The 16,145-nt window shown below is 49.5% G+C and overlaps 2 protein-coding genes across 5 annotated transcripts in view; both read left to right on the forward strand.

The window, feature by feature from the left end:
* MICU1 (mitochondrial calcium uptake 1) overlaps nucleotides 1–16,145 on the forward strand; it is a 214,249-nt gene that overhangs the window by 130,309 nt on the left and 67,795 nt on the right. The window lies entirely within an intron of this gene.
* The window catches only part of ASCC1 (activating signal cointegrator 1 complex subunit 1), a 34,535-nt gene that overhangs the window by 1,961 nt on the left and 16,429 nt on the right, over nucleotides 1–16,145 (forward strand). For all 4 annotated transcript variants that reach the window (XM_054288305.1, XM_054288307.1, XM_054288306.1 and 1 more), the window contains exons 3-8: nucleotides 822–921; nucleotides 1,727–1,824; nucleotides 3,022–3,200; nucleotides 9,099–9,235; nucleotides 11,351–11,470; nucleotides 15,510–15,631. In XM_054288305.1, coding sequence (XP_054144280.1) covers nucleotides 822–921; nucleotides 1,727–1,824; nucleotides 3,022–3,200; nucleotides 9,099–9,235; nucleotides 11,351–11,470; nucleotides 15,510–15,631 — 756 coding nt within the window. The remainder of the gene's footprint in view (nucleotides 1–821; nucleotides 922–1,726; nucleotides 1,825–3,021; nucleotides 3,201–9,098; nucleotides 9,236–11,350; nucleotides 11,471–15,509; nucleotides 15,632–16,145) is intronic.

The following is a 16,145-nucleotide window of genomic DNA, read 5'->3' on the forward strand; positions in this document are numbered from 1 at the left end:
GAAAAGGGAAAACCACATGAGCTGTGTAGATCTGTTTTTCCCAGGTTTCTTTCTTTCCCTTACTATCTTTATTTGCAGATATGGCAGCTGCTTGCTAAAGACCCTCTGTCCTTGCAATGTTTGTGCCTTTAAAACTGGCCTTTTGGGGACAAAATTCTTCGTGCCCTGGTGTGTTCTTTTGTCTTTCTGCCTGTATCTTTGCTGTAGTTGTGTGTGAGTTGTCGTGGCCACAGAAAAGCTCCAGTGTTACTTTTCAGATGGGGCTGTGGCATTGTGTCCTGTTTCTCCTCCCACCTTGCCTTCCAGTGGATTGCACAAAGCTTTAACCAGGTGCTTTCCATTCAAATCCTTCCCTGCTTGTGTTGGAAAGGGAATAGGCAGCATGGATTCTTCCAGGGTGTTCTGTTTGATCTGAGAACAACCCAACAGCCTGCGGATGAAAGGTGCATCTGTTTCTAAATCACTGGCTTGAACCCTCAGACCAAAACTCTCCTCACCTTTCCTCTGTCTTCTTCTGCAGCCTTAAATTTCTGGATTGTCTGCCAGAAGAGGCCATTCTCACTGTGTGGGAATTGCACAAACCCCAGCTGAGAAAAACCCTGGCCTGTAACTACCTGCTTCCTGTGCCTCCCTCCCAGCTGCATTTAGAAGCTGTCATTTCTGGTAGTGAGGTGATAAATACAAAACAGTTACCCACAGCAGAGAGAAGCCCATTCCTTCCTTCATTTCACCTTGAGAGAAGGCTGGAAGGAGGCTGTTGTCCTCCATGAAGCCCTGCCAAAGGTAACAGAGGTCTGGTTTTGATGTGGTTTTCGTGGCAGGCCCCGGTGAGTGCGCGGACGAGCCCTGCGATGCCTTTGTGGTGGAGGAGACCGAGCGAGGCTTCCAGAGCCGCCTGGAGGTTCCCAGCCCCCTGTACAAGTGAGCCTGTGGCTTATTGGGGAAGAAGTTGAGCACAGAATATTTATTTTTGGAGGTTTGGATCTCTGGGATGTGCTCGGGGTTGGAGCGCTGGGGAAGGGGAAATTGGCAGCGCCTTGAAGTGCGGTTGGGCCTTGCTTGACTCCTCACCGGCCCCGTGGGAGGGGCAGCAGGTGGTGCTTGCTGGCTGGCAGGAGAGGCTTTGAACATCTCTTACATCTCTTCCCTTGAACATAAAAGCATCAGGGAGGCTGGGAGATGGAAGGGGAGGAAGAGCTGGAGCGAGCAGCCTGGCAGGGGGAAGTTTGTGGGAGCTTTCAGAGAAAGCACACATGACTGGAATTGACTATTGACTCCAATCCCTTGTTCACTGGGGAACCTGTGGTGTTCAAAGTTTTATCTAGTTATTTTTGACAGTTTTATAAGTTAAGATAGTTTTGCTGAAATACAGAGAAGGAAAAGTGGTCCATTGTGTATTTGGATGCTGGCAAATGACTACCTTGAGCAAAGCAAAAAGCAGAAAAAGAGCCCTTATTTCTTCCTCAGCTGGGATAATGGGAAAAGACATAACCCAGCTGAGGGAGAGGATGTGGTGGGCAGAGCTGTTGTGGCCCTACCAACTTATTTTAACTTAAAGCAGTTGTGAGCCATAGCTCAGCATTGTCCCAGGCTGGCCATGTGTGAGGTCCTGGGGATCACCTCTGTGCCTGCACTGGAGCTGGGTGTGTGCTTCCATCCAGCACAGAGTGATGGAGAGTGCCCAGTGTCACTGTGTGAGGGAAACTCCTGCACTTTCTGCCTCCAGATACATCATTGGGAAGAAAGGGGAAACCAAGAAGAGGCTAGAAACAGAGACTCGAACCTCCATCAGCATTCCCAAGCCTGGAGTGGAAGGAGAAATTGGTGAGTAAATCCACATCCACAAAATGGATGTGCTTTTGTCTGCTCTTGCACAAGCACAGTTTAAGCAGGGAGGGGGTACTGGAGGTGTTTTCCTTTAATTCCTACTTCTTACACAGCCCTGACTCACTTTTTGGCCCTGGGAAAGTCACTTCACTTTTCTCCTGAGCTTATTTTTATTGTCTATAATCCTTATTAAACAGTGTCAGTTTTTTTTTTTTAAGAAGTCACTTCTAGGCTTTAAATGACATGAGAACTTGGATCCTGAATGTGTTGTATATTTTTTTTTTGTTTTGCTTTTAAAATAGTATCCCATCAATAAATAACTGAAATAAGCATTCATAGAAATGCTTGTTTATCTGTGTGCAAAGTAAACATCTGCACATGCTTTAATATGAGAAGGGTTGGGATGACATTCGTGACTTTCTGCTGCTGGCACTAGAGCCCAGCAGTCAGAGCAGGGCTTCTTGTACCATATGTTCCCTCTCATCAATTCCAGGGATTTAAAAAGAAAGGAGACCTTGCTCATCAGGGCTGACCCTTGTGGGTTCTGCCAGAGTGGGTATTTGGAGGGTTCCTTAGGCATGCTCCAGAGATTTCTGGCACAGGGATGTTTGTGACAGAGCTCTGAGGAGGAAATGCTGGGAGGATCCCACTGTGATGCTGCGCAGGAACACAGTGCTGCTTCTCAAGGAGTGGGTCTTGACTTCTTCCCAAGAACTGTGAAGGACTGTTAGGAAGGTTGAGAGATTTTGAAAACATGGCAAAATAGGAAGCTAAGGAAATTTTGCTCCTTGCTGTTCTTTCCTTTTGAGCTTAAGTGGTTCTCTGTTTGGTGCCTTGAAGTGCACACACAAATAACAGAGAGCAGTTATTTGATCCTTGATAGATTTCCATGGCATTTTCACTCTGCCTATCTGAAAACTTGAAATTATACTCTAGAAATCTGAAGGGTCCCTGAATTGGTGGCTCTCAGTGTTTTTGGGCCCTCAGAGCAGAGGGATGCCTCTGATGGCATCACCTTGTCTTTGCTGAGCAAAGCACAGCTGCGTCAGGCATTTTAAGCCAAGCAGGGAGTCTGGCAGGTTTCTCAGTGCATGGTTGGGGGTTTTGATTCCTGCTGCTTCCTTGGGAGGCTGGGACTAACAGCAGAGAACTTCAGGGAAGCAGAGGGGCTGTTTTTGCTGTGTTTGCCTGCAGTGATCACGGGGCAGCAGCGGAGCGGGGTCATCTCTGCGCGCACGCGGCTCGAGGTGCTCCTGGACAGCTTCCGCAGGAGACAGCCCTTCACACACTTCCTGTCCCTGCCCCTCAACCAGCCTGCCATCCAGCAGAGCTTCCTGCACTTCAAGGAGGAGGTGCTGCACAAGTGCTCTAAGGTAGGGATCCCCATGGAACAGCACTCTAATCCTGTTTCATTTATTGCGAGAGCTCTTTGGCATTTTTCTTGAAGACTTTAAGTCAGTGGGTCTGCTGTGAGTTTGTTGAGTGCTGTTGTGAAATTTTCTGAAAAGTGGAATGGTTTACTTAGATATCCTCCCATCTAGGAAAGTCTCTACTAACAATTCACTAAGTTTCAAAAGGGTTGGGGTTTTTTGTTTTTAATAGGAAAGTCACTAAATAATGTAGTGGACCTGTCTACATTTTATATGATTTTTACATAACCATCAAATTAGGTAAGAAGTTACAAATTTGCTGCTGCTTCTGTTTTACTTTCCTTTTGGCTCCTGCCAGTGCAGGAAGATGGGTGTCATTGCCAGAGCTGAGTGAGAATGACTTGGTAGCACATGCCATCCTGCAAATCTCATCACTTCCCTTCTTCCCCAGGAGACTTTGTGCTGACAGCACTCCTACTTGCCTTCAGATCTTGAGTTGGGAGGAGCAGGAAATAGTTAGGCATAGGGAAATGAGGAAGAAAATGAAGGGAAAGCTCTGCATTGCCTGGTTTATTTTAGTGTGCTTCTGGGCTGACAGAAGTGGTGTGTCAGTGCACAGGGCTGGACTAAGGAGGGGGAATGGTGTTATTAAATTGCCATGTTCTCTCTGTCTGCTGCAGGACATCTCTAGGCAGGAGAGAGGTCTCTCTGTGGCTCCTGCAGGTTGCATTGCAGGCACACTGCAGGGCTCTGTGGCTGATTCTCTTCACTTTCATCTCCATCACTTCTTCTGGTGCCTTGCTAAGGTGAAAATGCAATCTTGCAGATAACACAGCTTAAGAAGTTTAGTTTCCTATGTCTTCATGCCATGGGTGTGAATTATCTGACATCTGGGGAGATAGGAGTTCTTGCTCAAGTTCTCATGGTCACTTGCACGTCAGCTGTTTCATCTCCAAGAGCAGAAATGAGCTGTCTGTGCAGTCTTGTCTTTCCTGGCAGTCGGGATTTAAGCCCCTGTTCTCCTCCCAGCTGCTTAATTCCTTGACACCTTAGGAGCTTTCTATCACCTGACATTAAATACAGCTGAAATTGGCCAGCAGTTCCAGGGATTAGCCAGTGCAATGCCAGGAGAACCTTTCCCTCAGGCTAGGAGGATGATCTCTCCTCATTAGCCAGCAGCACTTCCTTTATTAAAGCTCGCCTTGATTAAAGGAATGCCCTGCAGGCAGGGACATGGAAACATTAGCCTGGGAAGGTGTGGGCTGGACAGAGAGCTGGGACCTGGGGCTGGCATCAGTGATGGCCTGGCTCCCTCTGTTGGTTCGTGCTTTGTTTGGGACACACCAGGGTGCAGTGAGGGAGGGGCTGGTGGCCTGCACAGGGCTCTGCAGGGACACACCAGGGTGCAGTGAGAGAGGAGCAGCTCTTTGGGGGCTGCACAGGGCTCTGTAGGGGCTGCCTGTGCCATTGGCTCTGGAGTGAGGCTGTTTATTTCAGCATGGGCTCTCTCTTGCCCTTTATCCCTTTCTGCCTGGGCTTATGGCTGCTGCAGCCCTTTCACCTGGCCTTCCTGGAGATCTGGCACTGCTGTGCCTGAAGGCTTGGCATCCTGGACTCCATGTATTTGATCCTCCTCCTCCTCTAGCTGTCTGCCAGGAGGTCCTGTGGATCTCTGTGGTCCCTCCCTGTGGCCTTGCCTGCTGCAGTAACCTCAGTCTATCCCATACCACCTACTGGCTTCCAGGCTGCCTTGCTGTTGGATGAATCCTCCAAGGACCTTTCTAAGTCCTTTCAGTTTCTAAGATGTGTGTTTTATCCACCTTTGCAGGCAGTGCTGCAGTTTGTGCTCCCCTCCAGTGTTTTCAGTCCTGCAGCACACCAGGCTCAGCCAGGCCCAGCCCTTCTCCCTGCAGAGCACTCATTTTCCTGCCTCCTTGGTGGGTTGCATCTCTGCAGCCCTCCTGCACTGGTGATCCTGCTTGCTCTCCGAACCCCTCCTGGTCTTGTCTGCCACACTGTGTCTCTTGTTTACTCTGAAATGTCAGTTTGCATCTCTGGGGAGAGGGGGTTTGTCTGCCATCTCCTAAAAACGTGCTCACACAGACTTTGTGCATTCCTCGAGTGCTGTCAGTCACTTTTGGAAGGAGCTGCCTGCAAACCTTCACGTGCTCCTTGTCTCAGAAAACTGCAGCAATCCAGCCTTGGCCAGAGAAGTGCTGAGACCAAGCACTGGCCATGTTCATCTTTCCTCCTCCTGCCTGTCCTTCTGTCTGTCCTGCAGGTTTTGTTGTGTCTGGACAGCTCCAAGTCCCATAAGGGCCTGAAGTGTTCCTGGCACTGCTTACACCAGCTGTAGAGTTTCAATTTTGAGTTTGAAATGTAGAACTCAGTCAGTAACAGGTATTCAGGGGGTTGCATATGCTTGGCCTAGGAATATATAGTGCTTTATTTTCCTGCCCTTCCTTCCCCTGGTATTAGCAGAAGGGTTTCTGGATATATTTATTGCTTCCTGTTAGTTGTGGAGTGCAGTGCAGCCCCGTGCCTCCCTCAATCACTCCTGCAGCCAGTAATGCCACTCTAATACCACTTTATCTCACAGCAGGGTCTGCTAGAAAGCACATCAGTAATGAAAAACAGTAATTCAAAACTGTGCCTCACAGAGCAATAAAAGAGCTTATAGATTTGTCCAAAGCAATGGGATTTCTCAGAATACTTGAGGAAATCTGAATGGGTTTCAGTGACAGAAGTGGGGTGTTTCTCTACCTGGTCCAAAACATCACAGAATGAGGTGAACTTCAGCCTTTGAATGAGGGATAATAATGGCAAGGAAGGGAAAGGGGCAGGGATGTTTGTGTACGTTGTGTGTGTGAGAATCTCTTCTGGCCATTGAGCATTTGTGAGGGACTCTGTTTCTCTCTGAAGCAGTTACCATGACAACCATTCATTTATATTTTATAGCATTTTGTTGGTAGGTATTTGCTTTCTAAGTTTTTTTGTGTGTGTCTTTAAATGCTTTTAGAAGATAAACCTTGTGCTGAAATACAGAACCCTTCAGGTGTTGTTCATGCTGTGCCGTCAGGGCTGGCAGGGAAATGAAGCAGGGCTGAGGGGAGGTTCTTTTAGGTTAATTTAATGTAAATATGGGGAGGTGGCTCACCTGGACAGGCTCATCACTGATGTGGTGCAGTGGGAGGTCTGGACAGCTGGATGACCTTGGAAGTGTCCTCTCTCTCACAGTCAGAGGGAGGAGAGCTGAGATGTCTGTCTGAGCATGCAGGTGGAAAAGGGAAGAGACTTTGCAGTGAAAAATCACAGTTGGGTCTTTGAGAGCTGTGCAGCCTTTGCAGACTGAACAGGCTGCAGCTGTGGCAGGGAAAGAAACGTGATTGCTCTCATATATGGCAACCTGTAAATACCAGACATTGCTAATGAGGTGTTTTATCTCAGAGTGAAAGGGACAGAAAGTGGGAGGGGTTTTTGAGCCTGTAGCTCTCCAGTCAATCCTGTGCAAATACTGTTTTCCTGGCTTACTCCTTTGTTTGTGCATCAGGGTGGCACAGGGCACAGAGCTGGCATGCAGCATCCTGCTCTTAAGGAAAAAAATCCTGAAAAACATAAATCTGTCTGCAAACATTGGGAGCTCTAAAACAGTAGGGAGGGCAGGGCCAGGGTGGAAGAGCTAAGGAGCTTGATCCCTGGGCTGAAGTGTGTTTAATTTAGGGTTTCCCTGCTACAGGGTCTTACATTTGGAGGGACAACATGCATTGGCTTTGCAAGGAGTTGGAGACCCCAAATAAAACTGTTTCTGTGTCCTTTCTAAAGAAGGAGAGCAGAGGGTAGCAGGGGGATGAAAAAATGACTGAATGGAAATGAGTTGAGTTTTTTTGACCATGACAGGGCAGTGCTAGGGAGAGGCATAAGCTGAAAAGGACAGTCACCACATATGGGTAGTGCATAAAGGGATTATTCTTCCTGCCTCTCAATACATCCTAAAGAGCCCAGGTTTGAACAGTAAATTTTTGTAGAGACCACAGGGCAGGTTTCCCTGAGGTGACTCAGTGATTGCTGATCACACATCATGATCTGGGGTTGGAGTAGTTGAGTTCCAGCCTTTTTGCATCCTGGTGAGCAGCATCCAGCCAGGAAGGGCTGCTCAGACACCCCAGGAACGTTGGCTGCTCCAGGGAGAGCCAGCTCTGACGCAGCATCTCTTTTCTGTGTGGGAGAAGTGGGATCTGCCGGCCTGTGAAAGAGTAGGGAGTGCAAGCAGGGTTTTGAGGAGCTGCCTGAAATACTGGGGAGTAAAGCAGGAGGATTATCTAGGTCTGGGCCTGCTCACTGTGCGCTGCCCTTCCCTGCTGAGCTCCCCAGCAGCAGCAGTGTGGCTCGTGGAGGTGATGTGCCATCCTTTGTCAGCTCAGCCCACACTCAGGTGTTGAAAACCTCAGGGGAAAATGCTGCTTTTGGGGCAGGGTCATGTTTACAGCACAAATTGTGCTGGGGCAGAAAATGAGGGCAGGGCTTTGGCCTTCTGAGCTGCAAAGGGCTGTGTTGCTGCACCTCATCCGTGCACTCTGTGGCCTCGTCTGGTTATCAGTGGCAAGGTTGAATCAAACCTTCTCCCAGGTTCTGCTACCCAAGCTGGTTTTTTGTGAAGGGCCAGATATTCTCTGACTGTAGATATCACTGGAGAAAAAAGGCTGACAGAGAGAAATCATGTCCTGTCATGCATGTGAACAGCAGCATGAATTGGAGAAGCCACAAAGCTTTTACTGCAGGGAGGGGAAGGCAGGAAGAAGTGAGATGGGGCCATCCCTGGTGTTTGCCAGGCTGTGGCTGCTGGAGCAAGCCCCTGGCCTCTGTTTTGCAGCCTGCCTTGTCCCTAATCCAGCCCATAAGCTGTGCTGTAGAGAAGGGTCTGCATGTGATCATTAGGCATGAAAAATGCTGAGCGAGATGTGGGGCATGAAACTCTTGACAGGCTGAGATACTGCAGCATTTAAACGTCTGAAAGGTTTTATTTCAAACTCTGGAGCACAGTAGAAACTTGAAAGCTGTTGTTCTCAGCTGGTGCACTCTTTTCAGATGCAGAAAGGCTTCCATGGCCTGGCAGGTTGGCTTCTTCTGGAGTTAAAATTGGAGGTTATTTAATGCGCTGATGGGAAGTGGCCACTAAGTGGAAATAATTGTTTTAATATGGGCGTGTTAACCATCCTTGAGGTATTTTTATAAGTATCCTAGAAGAGAATTGCACGTTTCTTAAAGCTGGATGTAACCACTGCTCCACCTGGGAGCAGTTCCTCCCCAGCAACAACACACAGCTCTTCTTATAAAGGGAATTTAAACTTAATTCACCTCAGCAAACTATAGGGTGTATGGGAAGCAGAAAAGTATAATTATCAGAGCTGGTATTAGCTGTGCTTCTGTTGTGAGGTGCAACCTGTGTTTAGACAGGATTTAGAGACCATTTAGAGCTTGTCACTACAGCTGGTCTCAGTTTTATTGCACAAGAAATGGATTGAAGTTTTAAATCTGACCTGGCTTGTGTTGAGTTCATTGCTGGTAGCAGATGCTGTGTCGACACCTGTGGAAGTCTCCTCCCAAAAAACCCCATACAAGTGAGTGTTGCAGGTCTTGGGTACCAAGTTACAGCCTGCTGTCCCGATCTTCAGGCTGCTGTTGAGCAGCTCTGATGGAAGAGCAGGCAGGGAGCAGTGGTGGGACTGCAGCTCATCTGCCAGGCTGAGAAATTTTCAACTTTGAGTCATTACCAACCCAACCAGAGATACAGGGATTGATGCCAGTGACTTGGTACCTGCTCTCTGTGGTGTTTATCCCTGTGGTGGAGCAGGGTGTGTGTGGATGAGGTAAGACACCTCTGTGTGATGGATTGATTTGTAGGATCACGGGGTCAGCAGCAGCCTGTTCCAGAACCCTGCAAAGCTCCACCTGACTATCGGGACGCTGGTGCTCCTGAACGAACAAGAGATCCAGAGAGCCTGTGACCTCCTGCAGCAGTGCAAAGAGGACTTTGTGGAGTAAGTGGTGGGAGAGGGATGTCATCACCAAGGCCTGGAGAGTGGGGAAGGCAGCACTCTGTCTTGATGAGGAACAGTGAAGAGAAGAGCAGCTCAGTAGTCTTCTTGCAACTCTAGAAATTGAGAAAAATTTAGAAATGTTTTGAAACATTTAGAAATGTTTCAAATGGGGCAGTAGAAATCACTGAGCAGCCACAGAGAGCCTTACAGCATCTGTAGCTCAGCTCAGACCCTCAGCATTCCCTGAAAACCTGCTCTGCTCCCTTCTCCTCCTCACGTGCATCCCCGTCCTTTGTGCCGGAGCGGTTTTTGCTGCTGTCCCCTGCCTGCAGCAGAGGGAGGGCTGAGCTCCCTTACCTTTGCACGCTGCCTGCAGTGGGCTCTGGCTCTGGCACTCCCCTCCTGCCTCAGAGCAGATGCTGAGGTGTCCTTGACACACATTCCTGGGCGAGGGGAGCCATCAGGAGCCCTGTGGGTGATCAGCCTGAGAGCGCCCGTGCTGCTCTGGGAGCGCGGCTGCCTCGCTGCCTCTTAACACCCAGCTGCAGATGTTGGGGCTTTGGCTGCAAGTGTGCTCCAGTGACACCTTAATTAGCTTATCTCTGGTCAGCTTAGTAATTGGAGATGGCCTGAGGGGGTTGTTTGTTTATTTATTTATTTATTTCTGCAAAGCCTTTGCACACAGTGCGCGGATCCTTTGCATTCATTCATTTGCTGCCTCGGTGCATGAAGAATTGGCCATGCTGTGCCAGCTAATATCTGTGGGAATTAATGCATGGCCAGAATTCATACCTCTGCCTTTAAAAGGATGGCTTCAGTTCAGCTGTTGAACAGAAATGCAAGTGTGTTTCCAGGGGGAGGCTCTGAATGCAATGTTTGGAAAGTGCCAGCTTCCACAGAAGTGGATTGAACTGATGCCGAGAAAATCATTGCTCCCTGTTTCCTTTAGTGAAGGGGGAATCAACACTTGAAGGTAACCTTTAGTTTATTTCCCCTTCCACACCCAAGTAAATATACTTGGAAAATTAATTAGGCTCCCTTCCACCTACATAAACCTTCATTAGCTTTCATTTCCTTTTCTAAAGTGCAGCCAGTGCCCTCTGTGACCATTCTGACCCTTTTTAGAATATGTGACCTTTAGTGCTGTTAGTTTGGTGTCCATAATAGTACATTTGTGCAGTTTCCCTCCCAGTAACTATACTGGAAAGGGAAATCACACTGCTTATTTCACTTGGGAATCTTTGCTGAGCACCTCCAAAGCTGAACAGGAGTGAGCAAGGTCAGAGCAAAGTCACACTCACCTTGTTACCTTGTGTTAGTTACATCTGCCTGCCCAGACACTCCCTGTTCTTTGCATGAGCCCTGGGTGTTAAACAAAGCATCACTTACTCACAGGGAGCACTGGCTGTGGCACCAGCCTCCCCAGGGTGCTGTGCTGGGAAAGGCAAGGAGGCAGAGTGCTGGGAAGCAGGTACACTCTGCAGGGTGTTTGCAGGTGTGGGAGTGCATATTATATCCTGCATGAAGAGCTGGAGCTGATTTCAAACCAGCTCTGTTTCCTGGCTGGATGCTGCACTCAGAACTGTGTTCTGTGTCAAGGACCTTTCCAGCAAATATCAGAGACTTTATGGTTGGTCTTTTCACAGGGAGGCAGGAGCCTCTCTGGAATGAGAACTTGGACCATTTCCTTCTGCTGGGTTTTCTGACATGTGGATGGAGATCTCCATGTTGGCCTGGCCTGTGAGCACTGACAAGTTGATTTAATGTGTGTCTGAAACACCAAATGTATGAACTCAAATTGTTTTACCACTCAGAGTGACAAGGCAACAGAGCCATAGGCTTTTGAGTTTTAGGAATTAGGGAGACTTTTTGAGTTTGAGTTTTTGCAGTGCTAACAAGCTGAAAAATAGGGGACAGAGAAGAACTCCTGGGTGGAGTTCAGTGCCCCATAGGCTCTGTATAACATTTAAGTCCCACTGTGGCAAAAGGAATATCTAATCTCATTCTCCTAGTAAGCCCAAATATTTGGTATGTGCACAAGGAGCACTATGTGTTACATTTCAAGAGCTGGTGTGATGTTTTGCTTTTTAACATCAGGAATTTCTTGAATTTTAGCCAAATTACTGGAGGCCAGCCCCTGACAGTGGAGGTGGCAGGAGTGGAGTACATGAACGATGACCCTGCCATGACGGATGTCCTTTATGCCAAAGTCCACATGAAGGATGGCTCAGACAGGTGAGTTCCCCCTGCTCCTGTGTCCCCTTCCTCCCCAGAGTGCCAGGGAAGCCCTCTGGAGCTGGTGGGTGTTCTGGCAGTCCTCAGGCCAGCAGTCACCAAGATGAAGTCATCCTTGCTTCCTGAAGCAGTCAAGGCAGTGATGTGTTTGCTCTTTACCTCACTCACTGCAGCTGAAGGATGTTATTTGTTTCTGCAGCAGTCTGTCAGGGTGAGTGATGGAGTCACAGCTCACACAGGGATCAGATGGCCAAGGAGATGCTCCTGAGAAGACTTAGAAGGCAGGAGGATTTGGCCTCTGCTGTCTGGTTCCCAACCTGCAGTCCAGATTAATCTGGACAGCCTGGTGTGTTCCATTCTGCAGCACTTAATTATTCTTTAAACCCAGTTAGCCCAGAAGGTCCTCAGAAGAGCATGACCTGATTGCAGAGCTGGTTTGTGTGCCTGCAGCAGCCTGGAATGGGTGCTGGCTGTGAAATGTCTTTTGGAGCTGCTGCTGCAGGATCCTGAAGCCTGGTTGGTGTCAGCTCCAGTGTTTGTGCTGTTCCCCACTGTGGCTGATGGCTTCAGCTCTGCATTCAGCCCTGCCCAGGATGTGCCACTGTCTGGACAACTTTCCTTCATCTTGTTTTTGACAAGGACAGTGTCACCAGTGGCAGCACCAGCTTTTCTCTTGGTGCTTTCTGGCAGACTGAGGAAGCACAGGTGGGGCTTGGAGCACTCTGGTCTGGTGGAAGGTGTCTCTGCCCATGGCAGGGTTTGGAAGCAGCTGATCCTCAACACTTCTTCCAACCCAAACCACTGTAGATTCTGTGATTAACCCAAGAGTTGTTGTGCTCAATGCTGCTGGGTGCCAGAAACAGGGAAGGGGAGTAGCCAAAAGAGCTTTACCTGCTGTCTCTGAGCCTCAGCCCTCTCTGCCTGCCAGCACTGCCCTTTGTTGTGTGTTCCCATTGCCAGAGGACAGCAGGAGCTAGCAGAGGAGCATGGAAGAGGGGGGCAGTGAGCAGGGACTGGCTCAGGGAGGAAGGGACGTGTGCTGGCATATCCTTTCCCTGAGGGCTGAGGAGATGCTGAGGGGGGGCCCTGCTAAAGCCACACTTTGGAGGCTGTGTTGGAGGCAGAGATCGGAAGTGGGATAAGGAAATGAGGGGGAAAATGAAAAATGCAAGAGCTGCTGAGAGGCAGTAGGAATTGAAGTCTTTTCTTGGCTCTGCCACTTTGAAGTCTGTCCTACCCTGGAAGAGGTGAGGTAAAAACAAATGGGGCAGGTGGGGAAGCAGGGCAAGGCAGAGATCAGTCAGGGCCAGAGCACAGGGAGGAGAGCAGGAGCACTTGGAAAGATGAGATGGAGACAGACACTGCATGACCCAAATGTCCTTTGGTGGGTTTGCTGTAGAGAGCATCTAAAATACCAGCTCTGGGCCTCTCCTCCTGAGTCACCAAGCTCTGGCTCTCTCTGAGGTGCAAGGCTTGCCAGTCTGGTTGCATCTGAAAATAAATCTGCAGCCTCAGGAGCTGGGAGAGGAATGCTGCAGAGCATAAAGCAGGGCCTGAATTGACAGTGATGCCTGCCTGCCTCTGGGGACAGCTGGAATTGTTGGCACTTGCACCCTGCTCTGTTTCAGATGCCAGCTGTGCCCTGTGTGGTGAGAACACACTTGGGCATAATGCTGGAGGAGGTGCTGATGTGCATCAGGGCTGGCAGAGCTGCTTTGGGCAGGGGAGAGAGGGGAGGTCTTCAAACCCACCTGGGCTTGAAACTGAAAACAGCACTCCCACCCCCAATAAGGGACTGATGTCTCCACTGTCCTTCACAGTAATCTGTTAGCTGAGGTTTTGACCAAAACCAGACCTTGTGCTTTGCATGGCACCTGGAAACTGCCAGGCTTCTCTTCCACAGCACCTGATTTGCTTTTTGCATAGCAGCAGGCTCAGAGAGGGCCAAGCAATTTGAAGTTCTAATCCTTGGCCCAGGCTGGTGCTGCCCTCACCTGCAGATTAATTCCCAGAACCACAGAACAGGCTGAGATGGAAGGGAGCAGTCAGGGTCATTGTGTCCAGCTCCTTGCTCTGGCCAGGACAGCCCAACAACACCACTCTGTCCCTGAGAGTGGTGTCCAAGTGCTCCTGGAGCTCTGGCAGCCCTGGGGCCAGTGCCAATTCCCTGTTCAGTGCCCCACAACCATCTGGGTGAAGCACCTTCTCCTGATACCATTTACCTGGCACTTCTCCCCTTATATAGTTCCTTAGCTATTAGCAAGCATCCAGAAAAACATTTAGCTTTGCAGAGGGGAAAAAAAAAAAGGTATTTTTGTATTGATGGAGAGCAGCTTTTCCTTCCTTTGAGATTCCAGCAGACACTTGTGTGGGACCTGCACTGATTATAGAGAGGACAAATGGTGATGCCTCCAGAAAGCCCTGCTTTGTTTTCTGGCCTGTGACACAGGTCACTGCTGAGCAGCTCCCTGAACCTGCTGTGCCTTGCTGAGGGAAATGGGGAAGCAGTTTATGAGCTGCCCGGCCAATGCCAGAGGAGAGCAGCAGCCACGTGGCTTCCTGTGCTGGATCAGAGTGCTGCAGCCTGTGCTGAGAGAGGTGTGTGCCTTCCTGTCTCATGCAAGATGTCCTGTTAGCTCTGTGGAGTTCCTGGCATGGCTGAGGGGTGGAGTTCCTTCCTGATCTTTGGATGATCTTGATCAGCTTAAGCTGTAAAGCAGGAGATTTGATTTATCCTGACTTAGCTTGCATAACTGCAGACAGAATTAGGGGTTGGCAAGCCCTTCTGCACATATAATGGCTCAGACTGAAAGAGGGATCATGCTCTGATGCCTCCCACATGGCAAATAATTTCCATTATAATTCATTCTAATTTGTTTTATTTCCTTGATTAACTTTATAACGTAATAAAGCACCATTTTCACTTGAGCTATTCTCTGTTAATTTGTTTTAGTATTGTCTGTAATGATATTCATTTAATCTTTGTCATTGCTTAATTTTAACAATCACTGAACTATAGCCAGAAAATAGTAAAAAGCCATGACAATTGGTAGTTTGAGAGTCTTGGAATGGTCACAGGGGGCTGGCAGCCTGTGAGGGGCAGCCCAGAGGCAGCAGTGGGGTCAGAGCTGGCAGCCCTAGGCTCTGGGGACAGGCCATGCTCTGCCACAGCTCAGACACCATGGTGGGACCTCAGAGCAGAAAGCTTCTGATCCCTGGGATGTGCTGGGGAAGCTCAGATTCTTCTGCACAGGCTGAAAACCCTCTGGCCTTGTTGTCAGAGATGGGAAGCTCTCATTGTGCCATATCCTCTCCACCTTTGGTGAGAATCAGGCACTGCAGAGACTTTTGGGCACAGCAGCAGCCTGGAAGCTCCTTCAGCTCCTTAGACATGAGCACAGTGCTCTGATCCCTGTCCTAGGATGGGTCTGCCCTCAGATCCTGAGAGTCAAGGCCAGACACAAAGGTGGGAATGAGTCCTTGGATTTTGCTTGCTCAGTAGCTCCAAGGCTGGAGTGCTCACCAGGATGTGCTGGCAGGGTTTGTGGCCCTGTCACCACGTTGCCAGACAGCAAGCCCAGGGCTGGGTTGGTTATTTGGGGCAGAGAGGAGCCAGGCTGCAGCAATCCCTGAGCACATCCTGGGAGCCAAGGTGCCCAGGCCCCTGCGGGTGTGCAGATTTTAGCATTTGCAAGGAGAGTCACATTGTGTTTCCTGGCAGTAGGAAGATGCATCCTTCAGCTCCCAGTAACATCTGTCACTGTGAGTGAGCTCTGTGCTGTGCTAAATCTGCCCTTCCTCCTGGAATATTTGCAGCAGAAGCGATCACAGAGGAAGCTTTGTGCAACACTCAGAACTTTTTGCATTAGAGCTGAATGCTGATGCCTCTGCTCGCTTTCCATCAGGGACTGGCTCCCTTTCCTGTGTGCAGGCAGAGACTTCATTTCACACTTGCTGCCCTTCTGGCTGGAGAGCCCACAGCTGGTGCTGCAGAGGCTCCCTGTTTTACGTGGCCCTGTTCTTTCCCTTTGCTTCCCAGGTTGCAGGTGCTGGCTGATCAGCTGGTGGAGCGCTTTGTGGCCTCTGGCCTGATGCTTAAAGAGTGGGACAGGGTGAAGCTGCATGCCACAGTCATGAACACTCTCTTCAGGAAAGATCCAAGTACGTACAGAGCCTTCATCCTTGCTGCTCAATGCATTTGAAGTAGTCCTTTTGCTCAGCAGATGCTTTTGTTTGCTTTTTCAGTGTGGTTTTTCTTACTTACAGGGCTGGGGGGGAGATGTCTGCAGATGAAACCCAGAAGCAATGAACAAAAGTCATAGATTCAAAACCTTGGCACCCTGTAGCCCTGCTAGGGAAAAATATGTTCAAGTAGAATCATAGAATGTCCCGAGTGAGAAGGGACCCACAAGGATCATCCAGCCCAGCTCCTGGCCCTGCCCAGGACACCCCAACAATCCCACCCTGTGCCTGAGAGCGTTGTTCAAACACTCCTGGAGCTCTGACCATTTCCTGGGGAGCCTGGGCAGTGTTCCCTCTGGGCAAAGAACCTTTTCCCAATATCCAGCCTCCCCTGGCACAGCTCCAGCAATGCCCCTGGGTCCTGTCCCTGGTCACAGAGATCAGAGCTGCCCCTGCACTGTCCTTTGTGAGGAAGCTGCAGACCCTGATGAGG

This window comes from Melozone crissalis, unplaced genomic scaffold (genome assembly GCF_028551555.1).
Source record: "Melozone crissalis strain CALT ecotype California unplaced genomic scaffold, PUWL_Pcris_2 ptg000062l_1, whole genome shotgun sequence".
Lineage (NCBI taxonomy): Eukaryota > Metazoa > Chordata > Aves > Passeriformes > Passerellidae > Melozone > Melozone crissalis.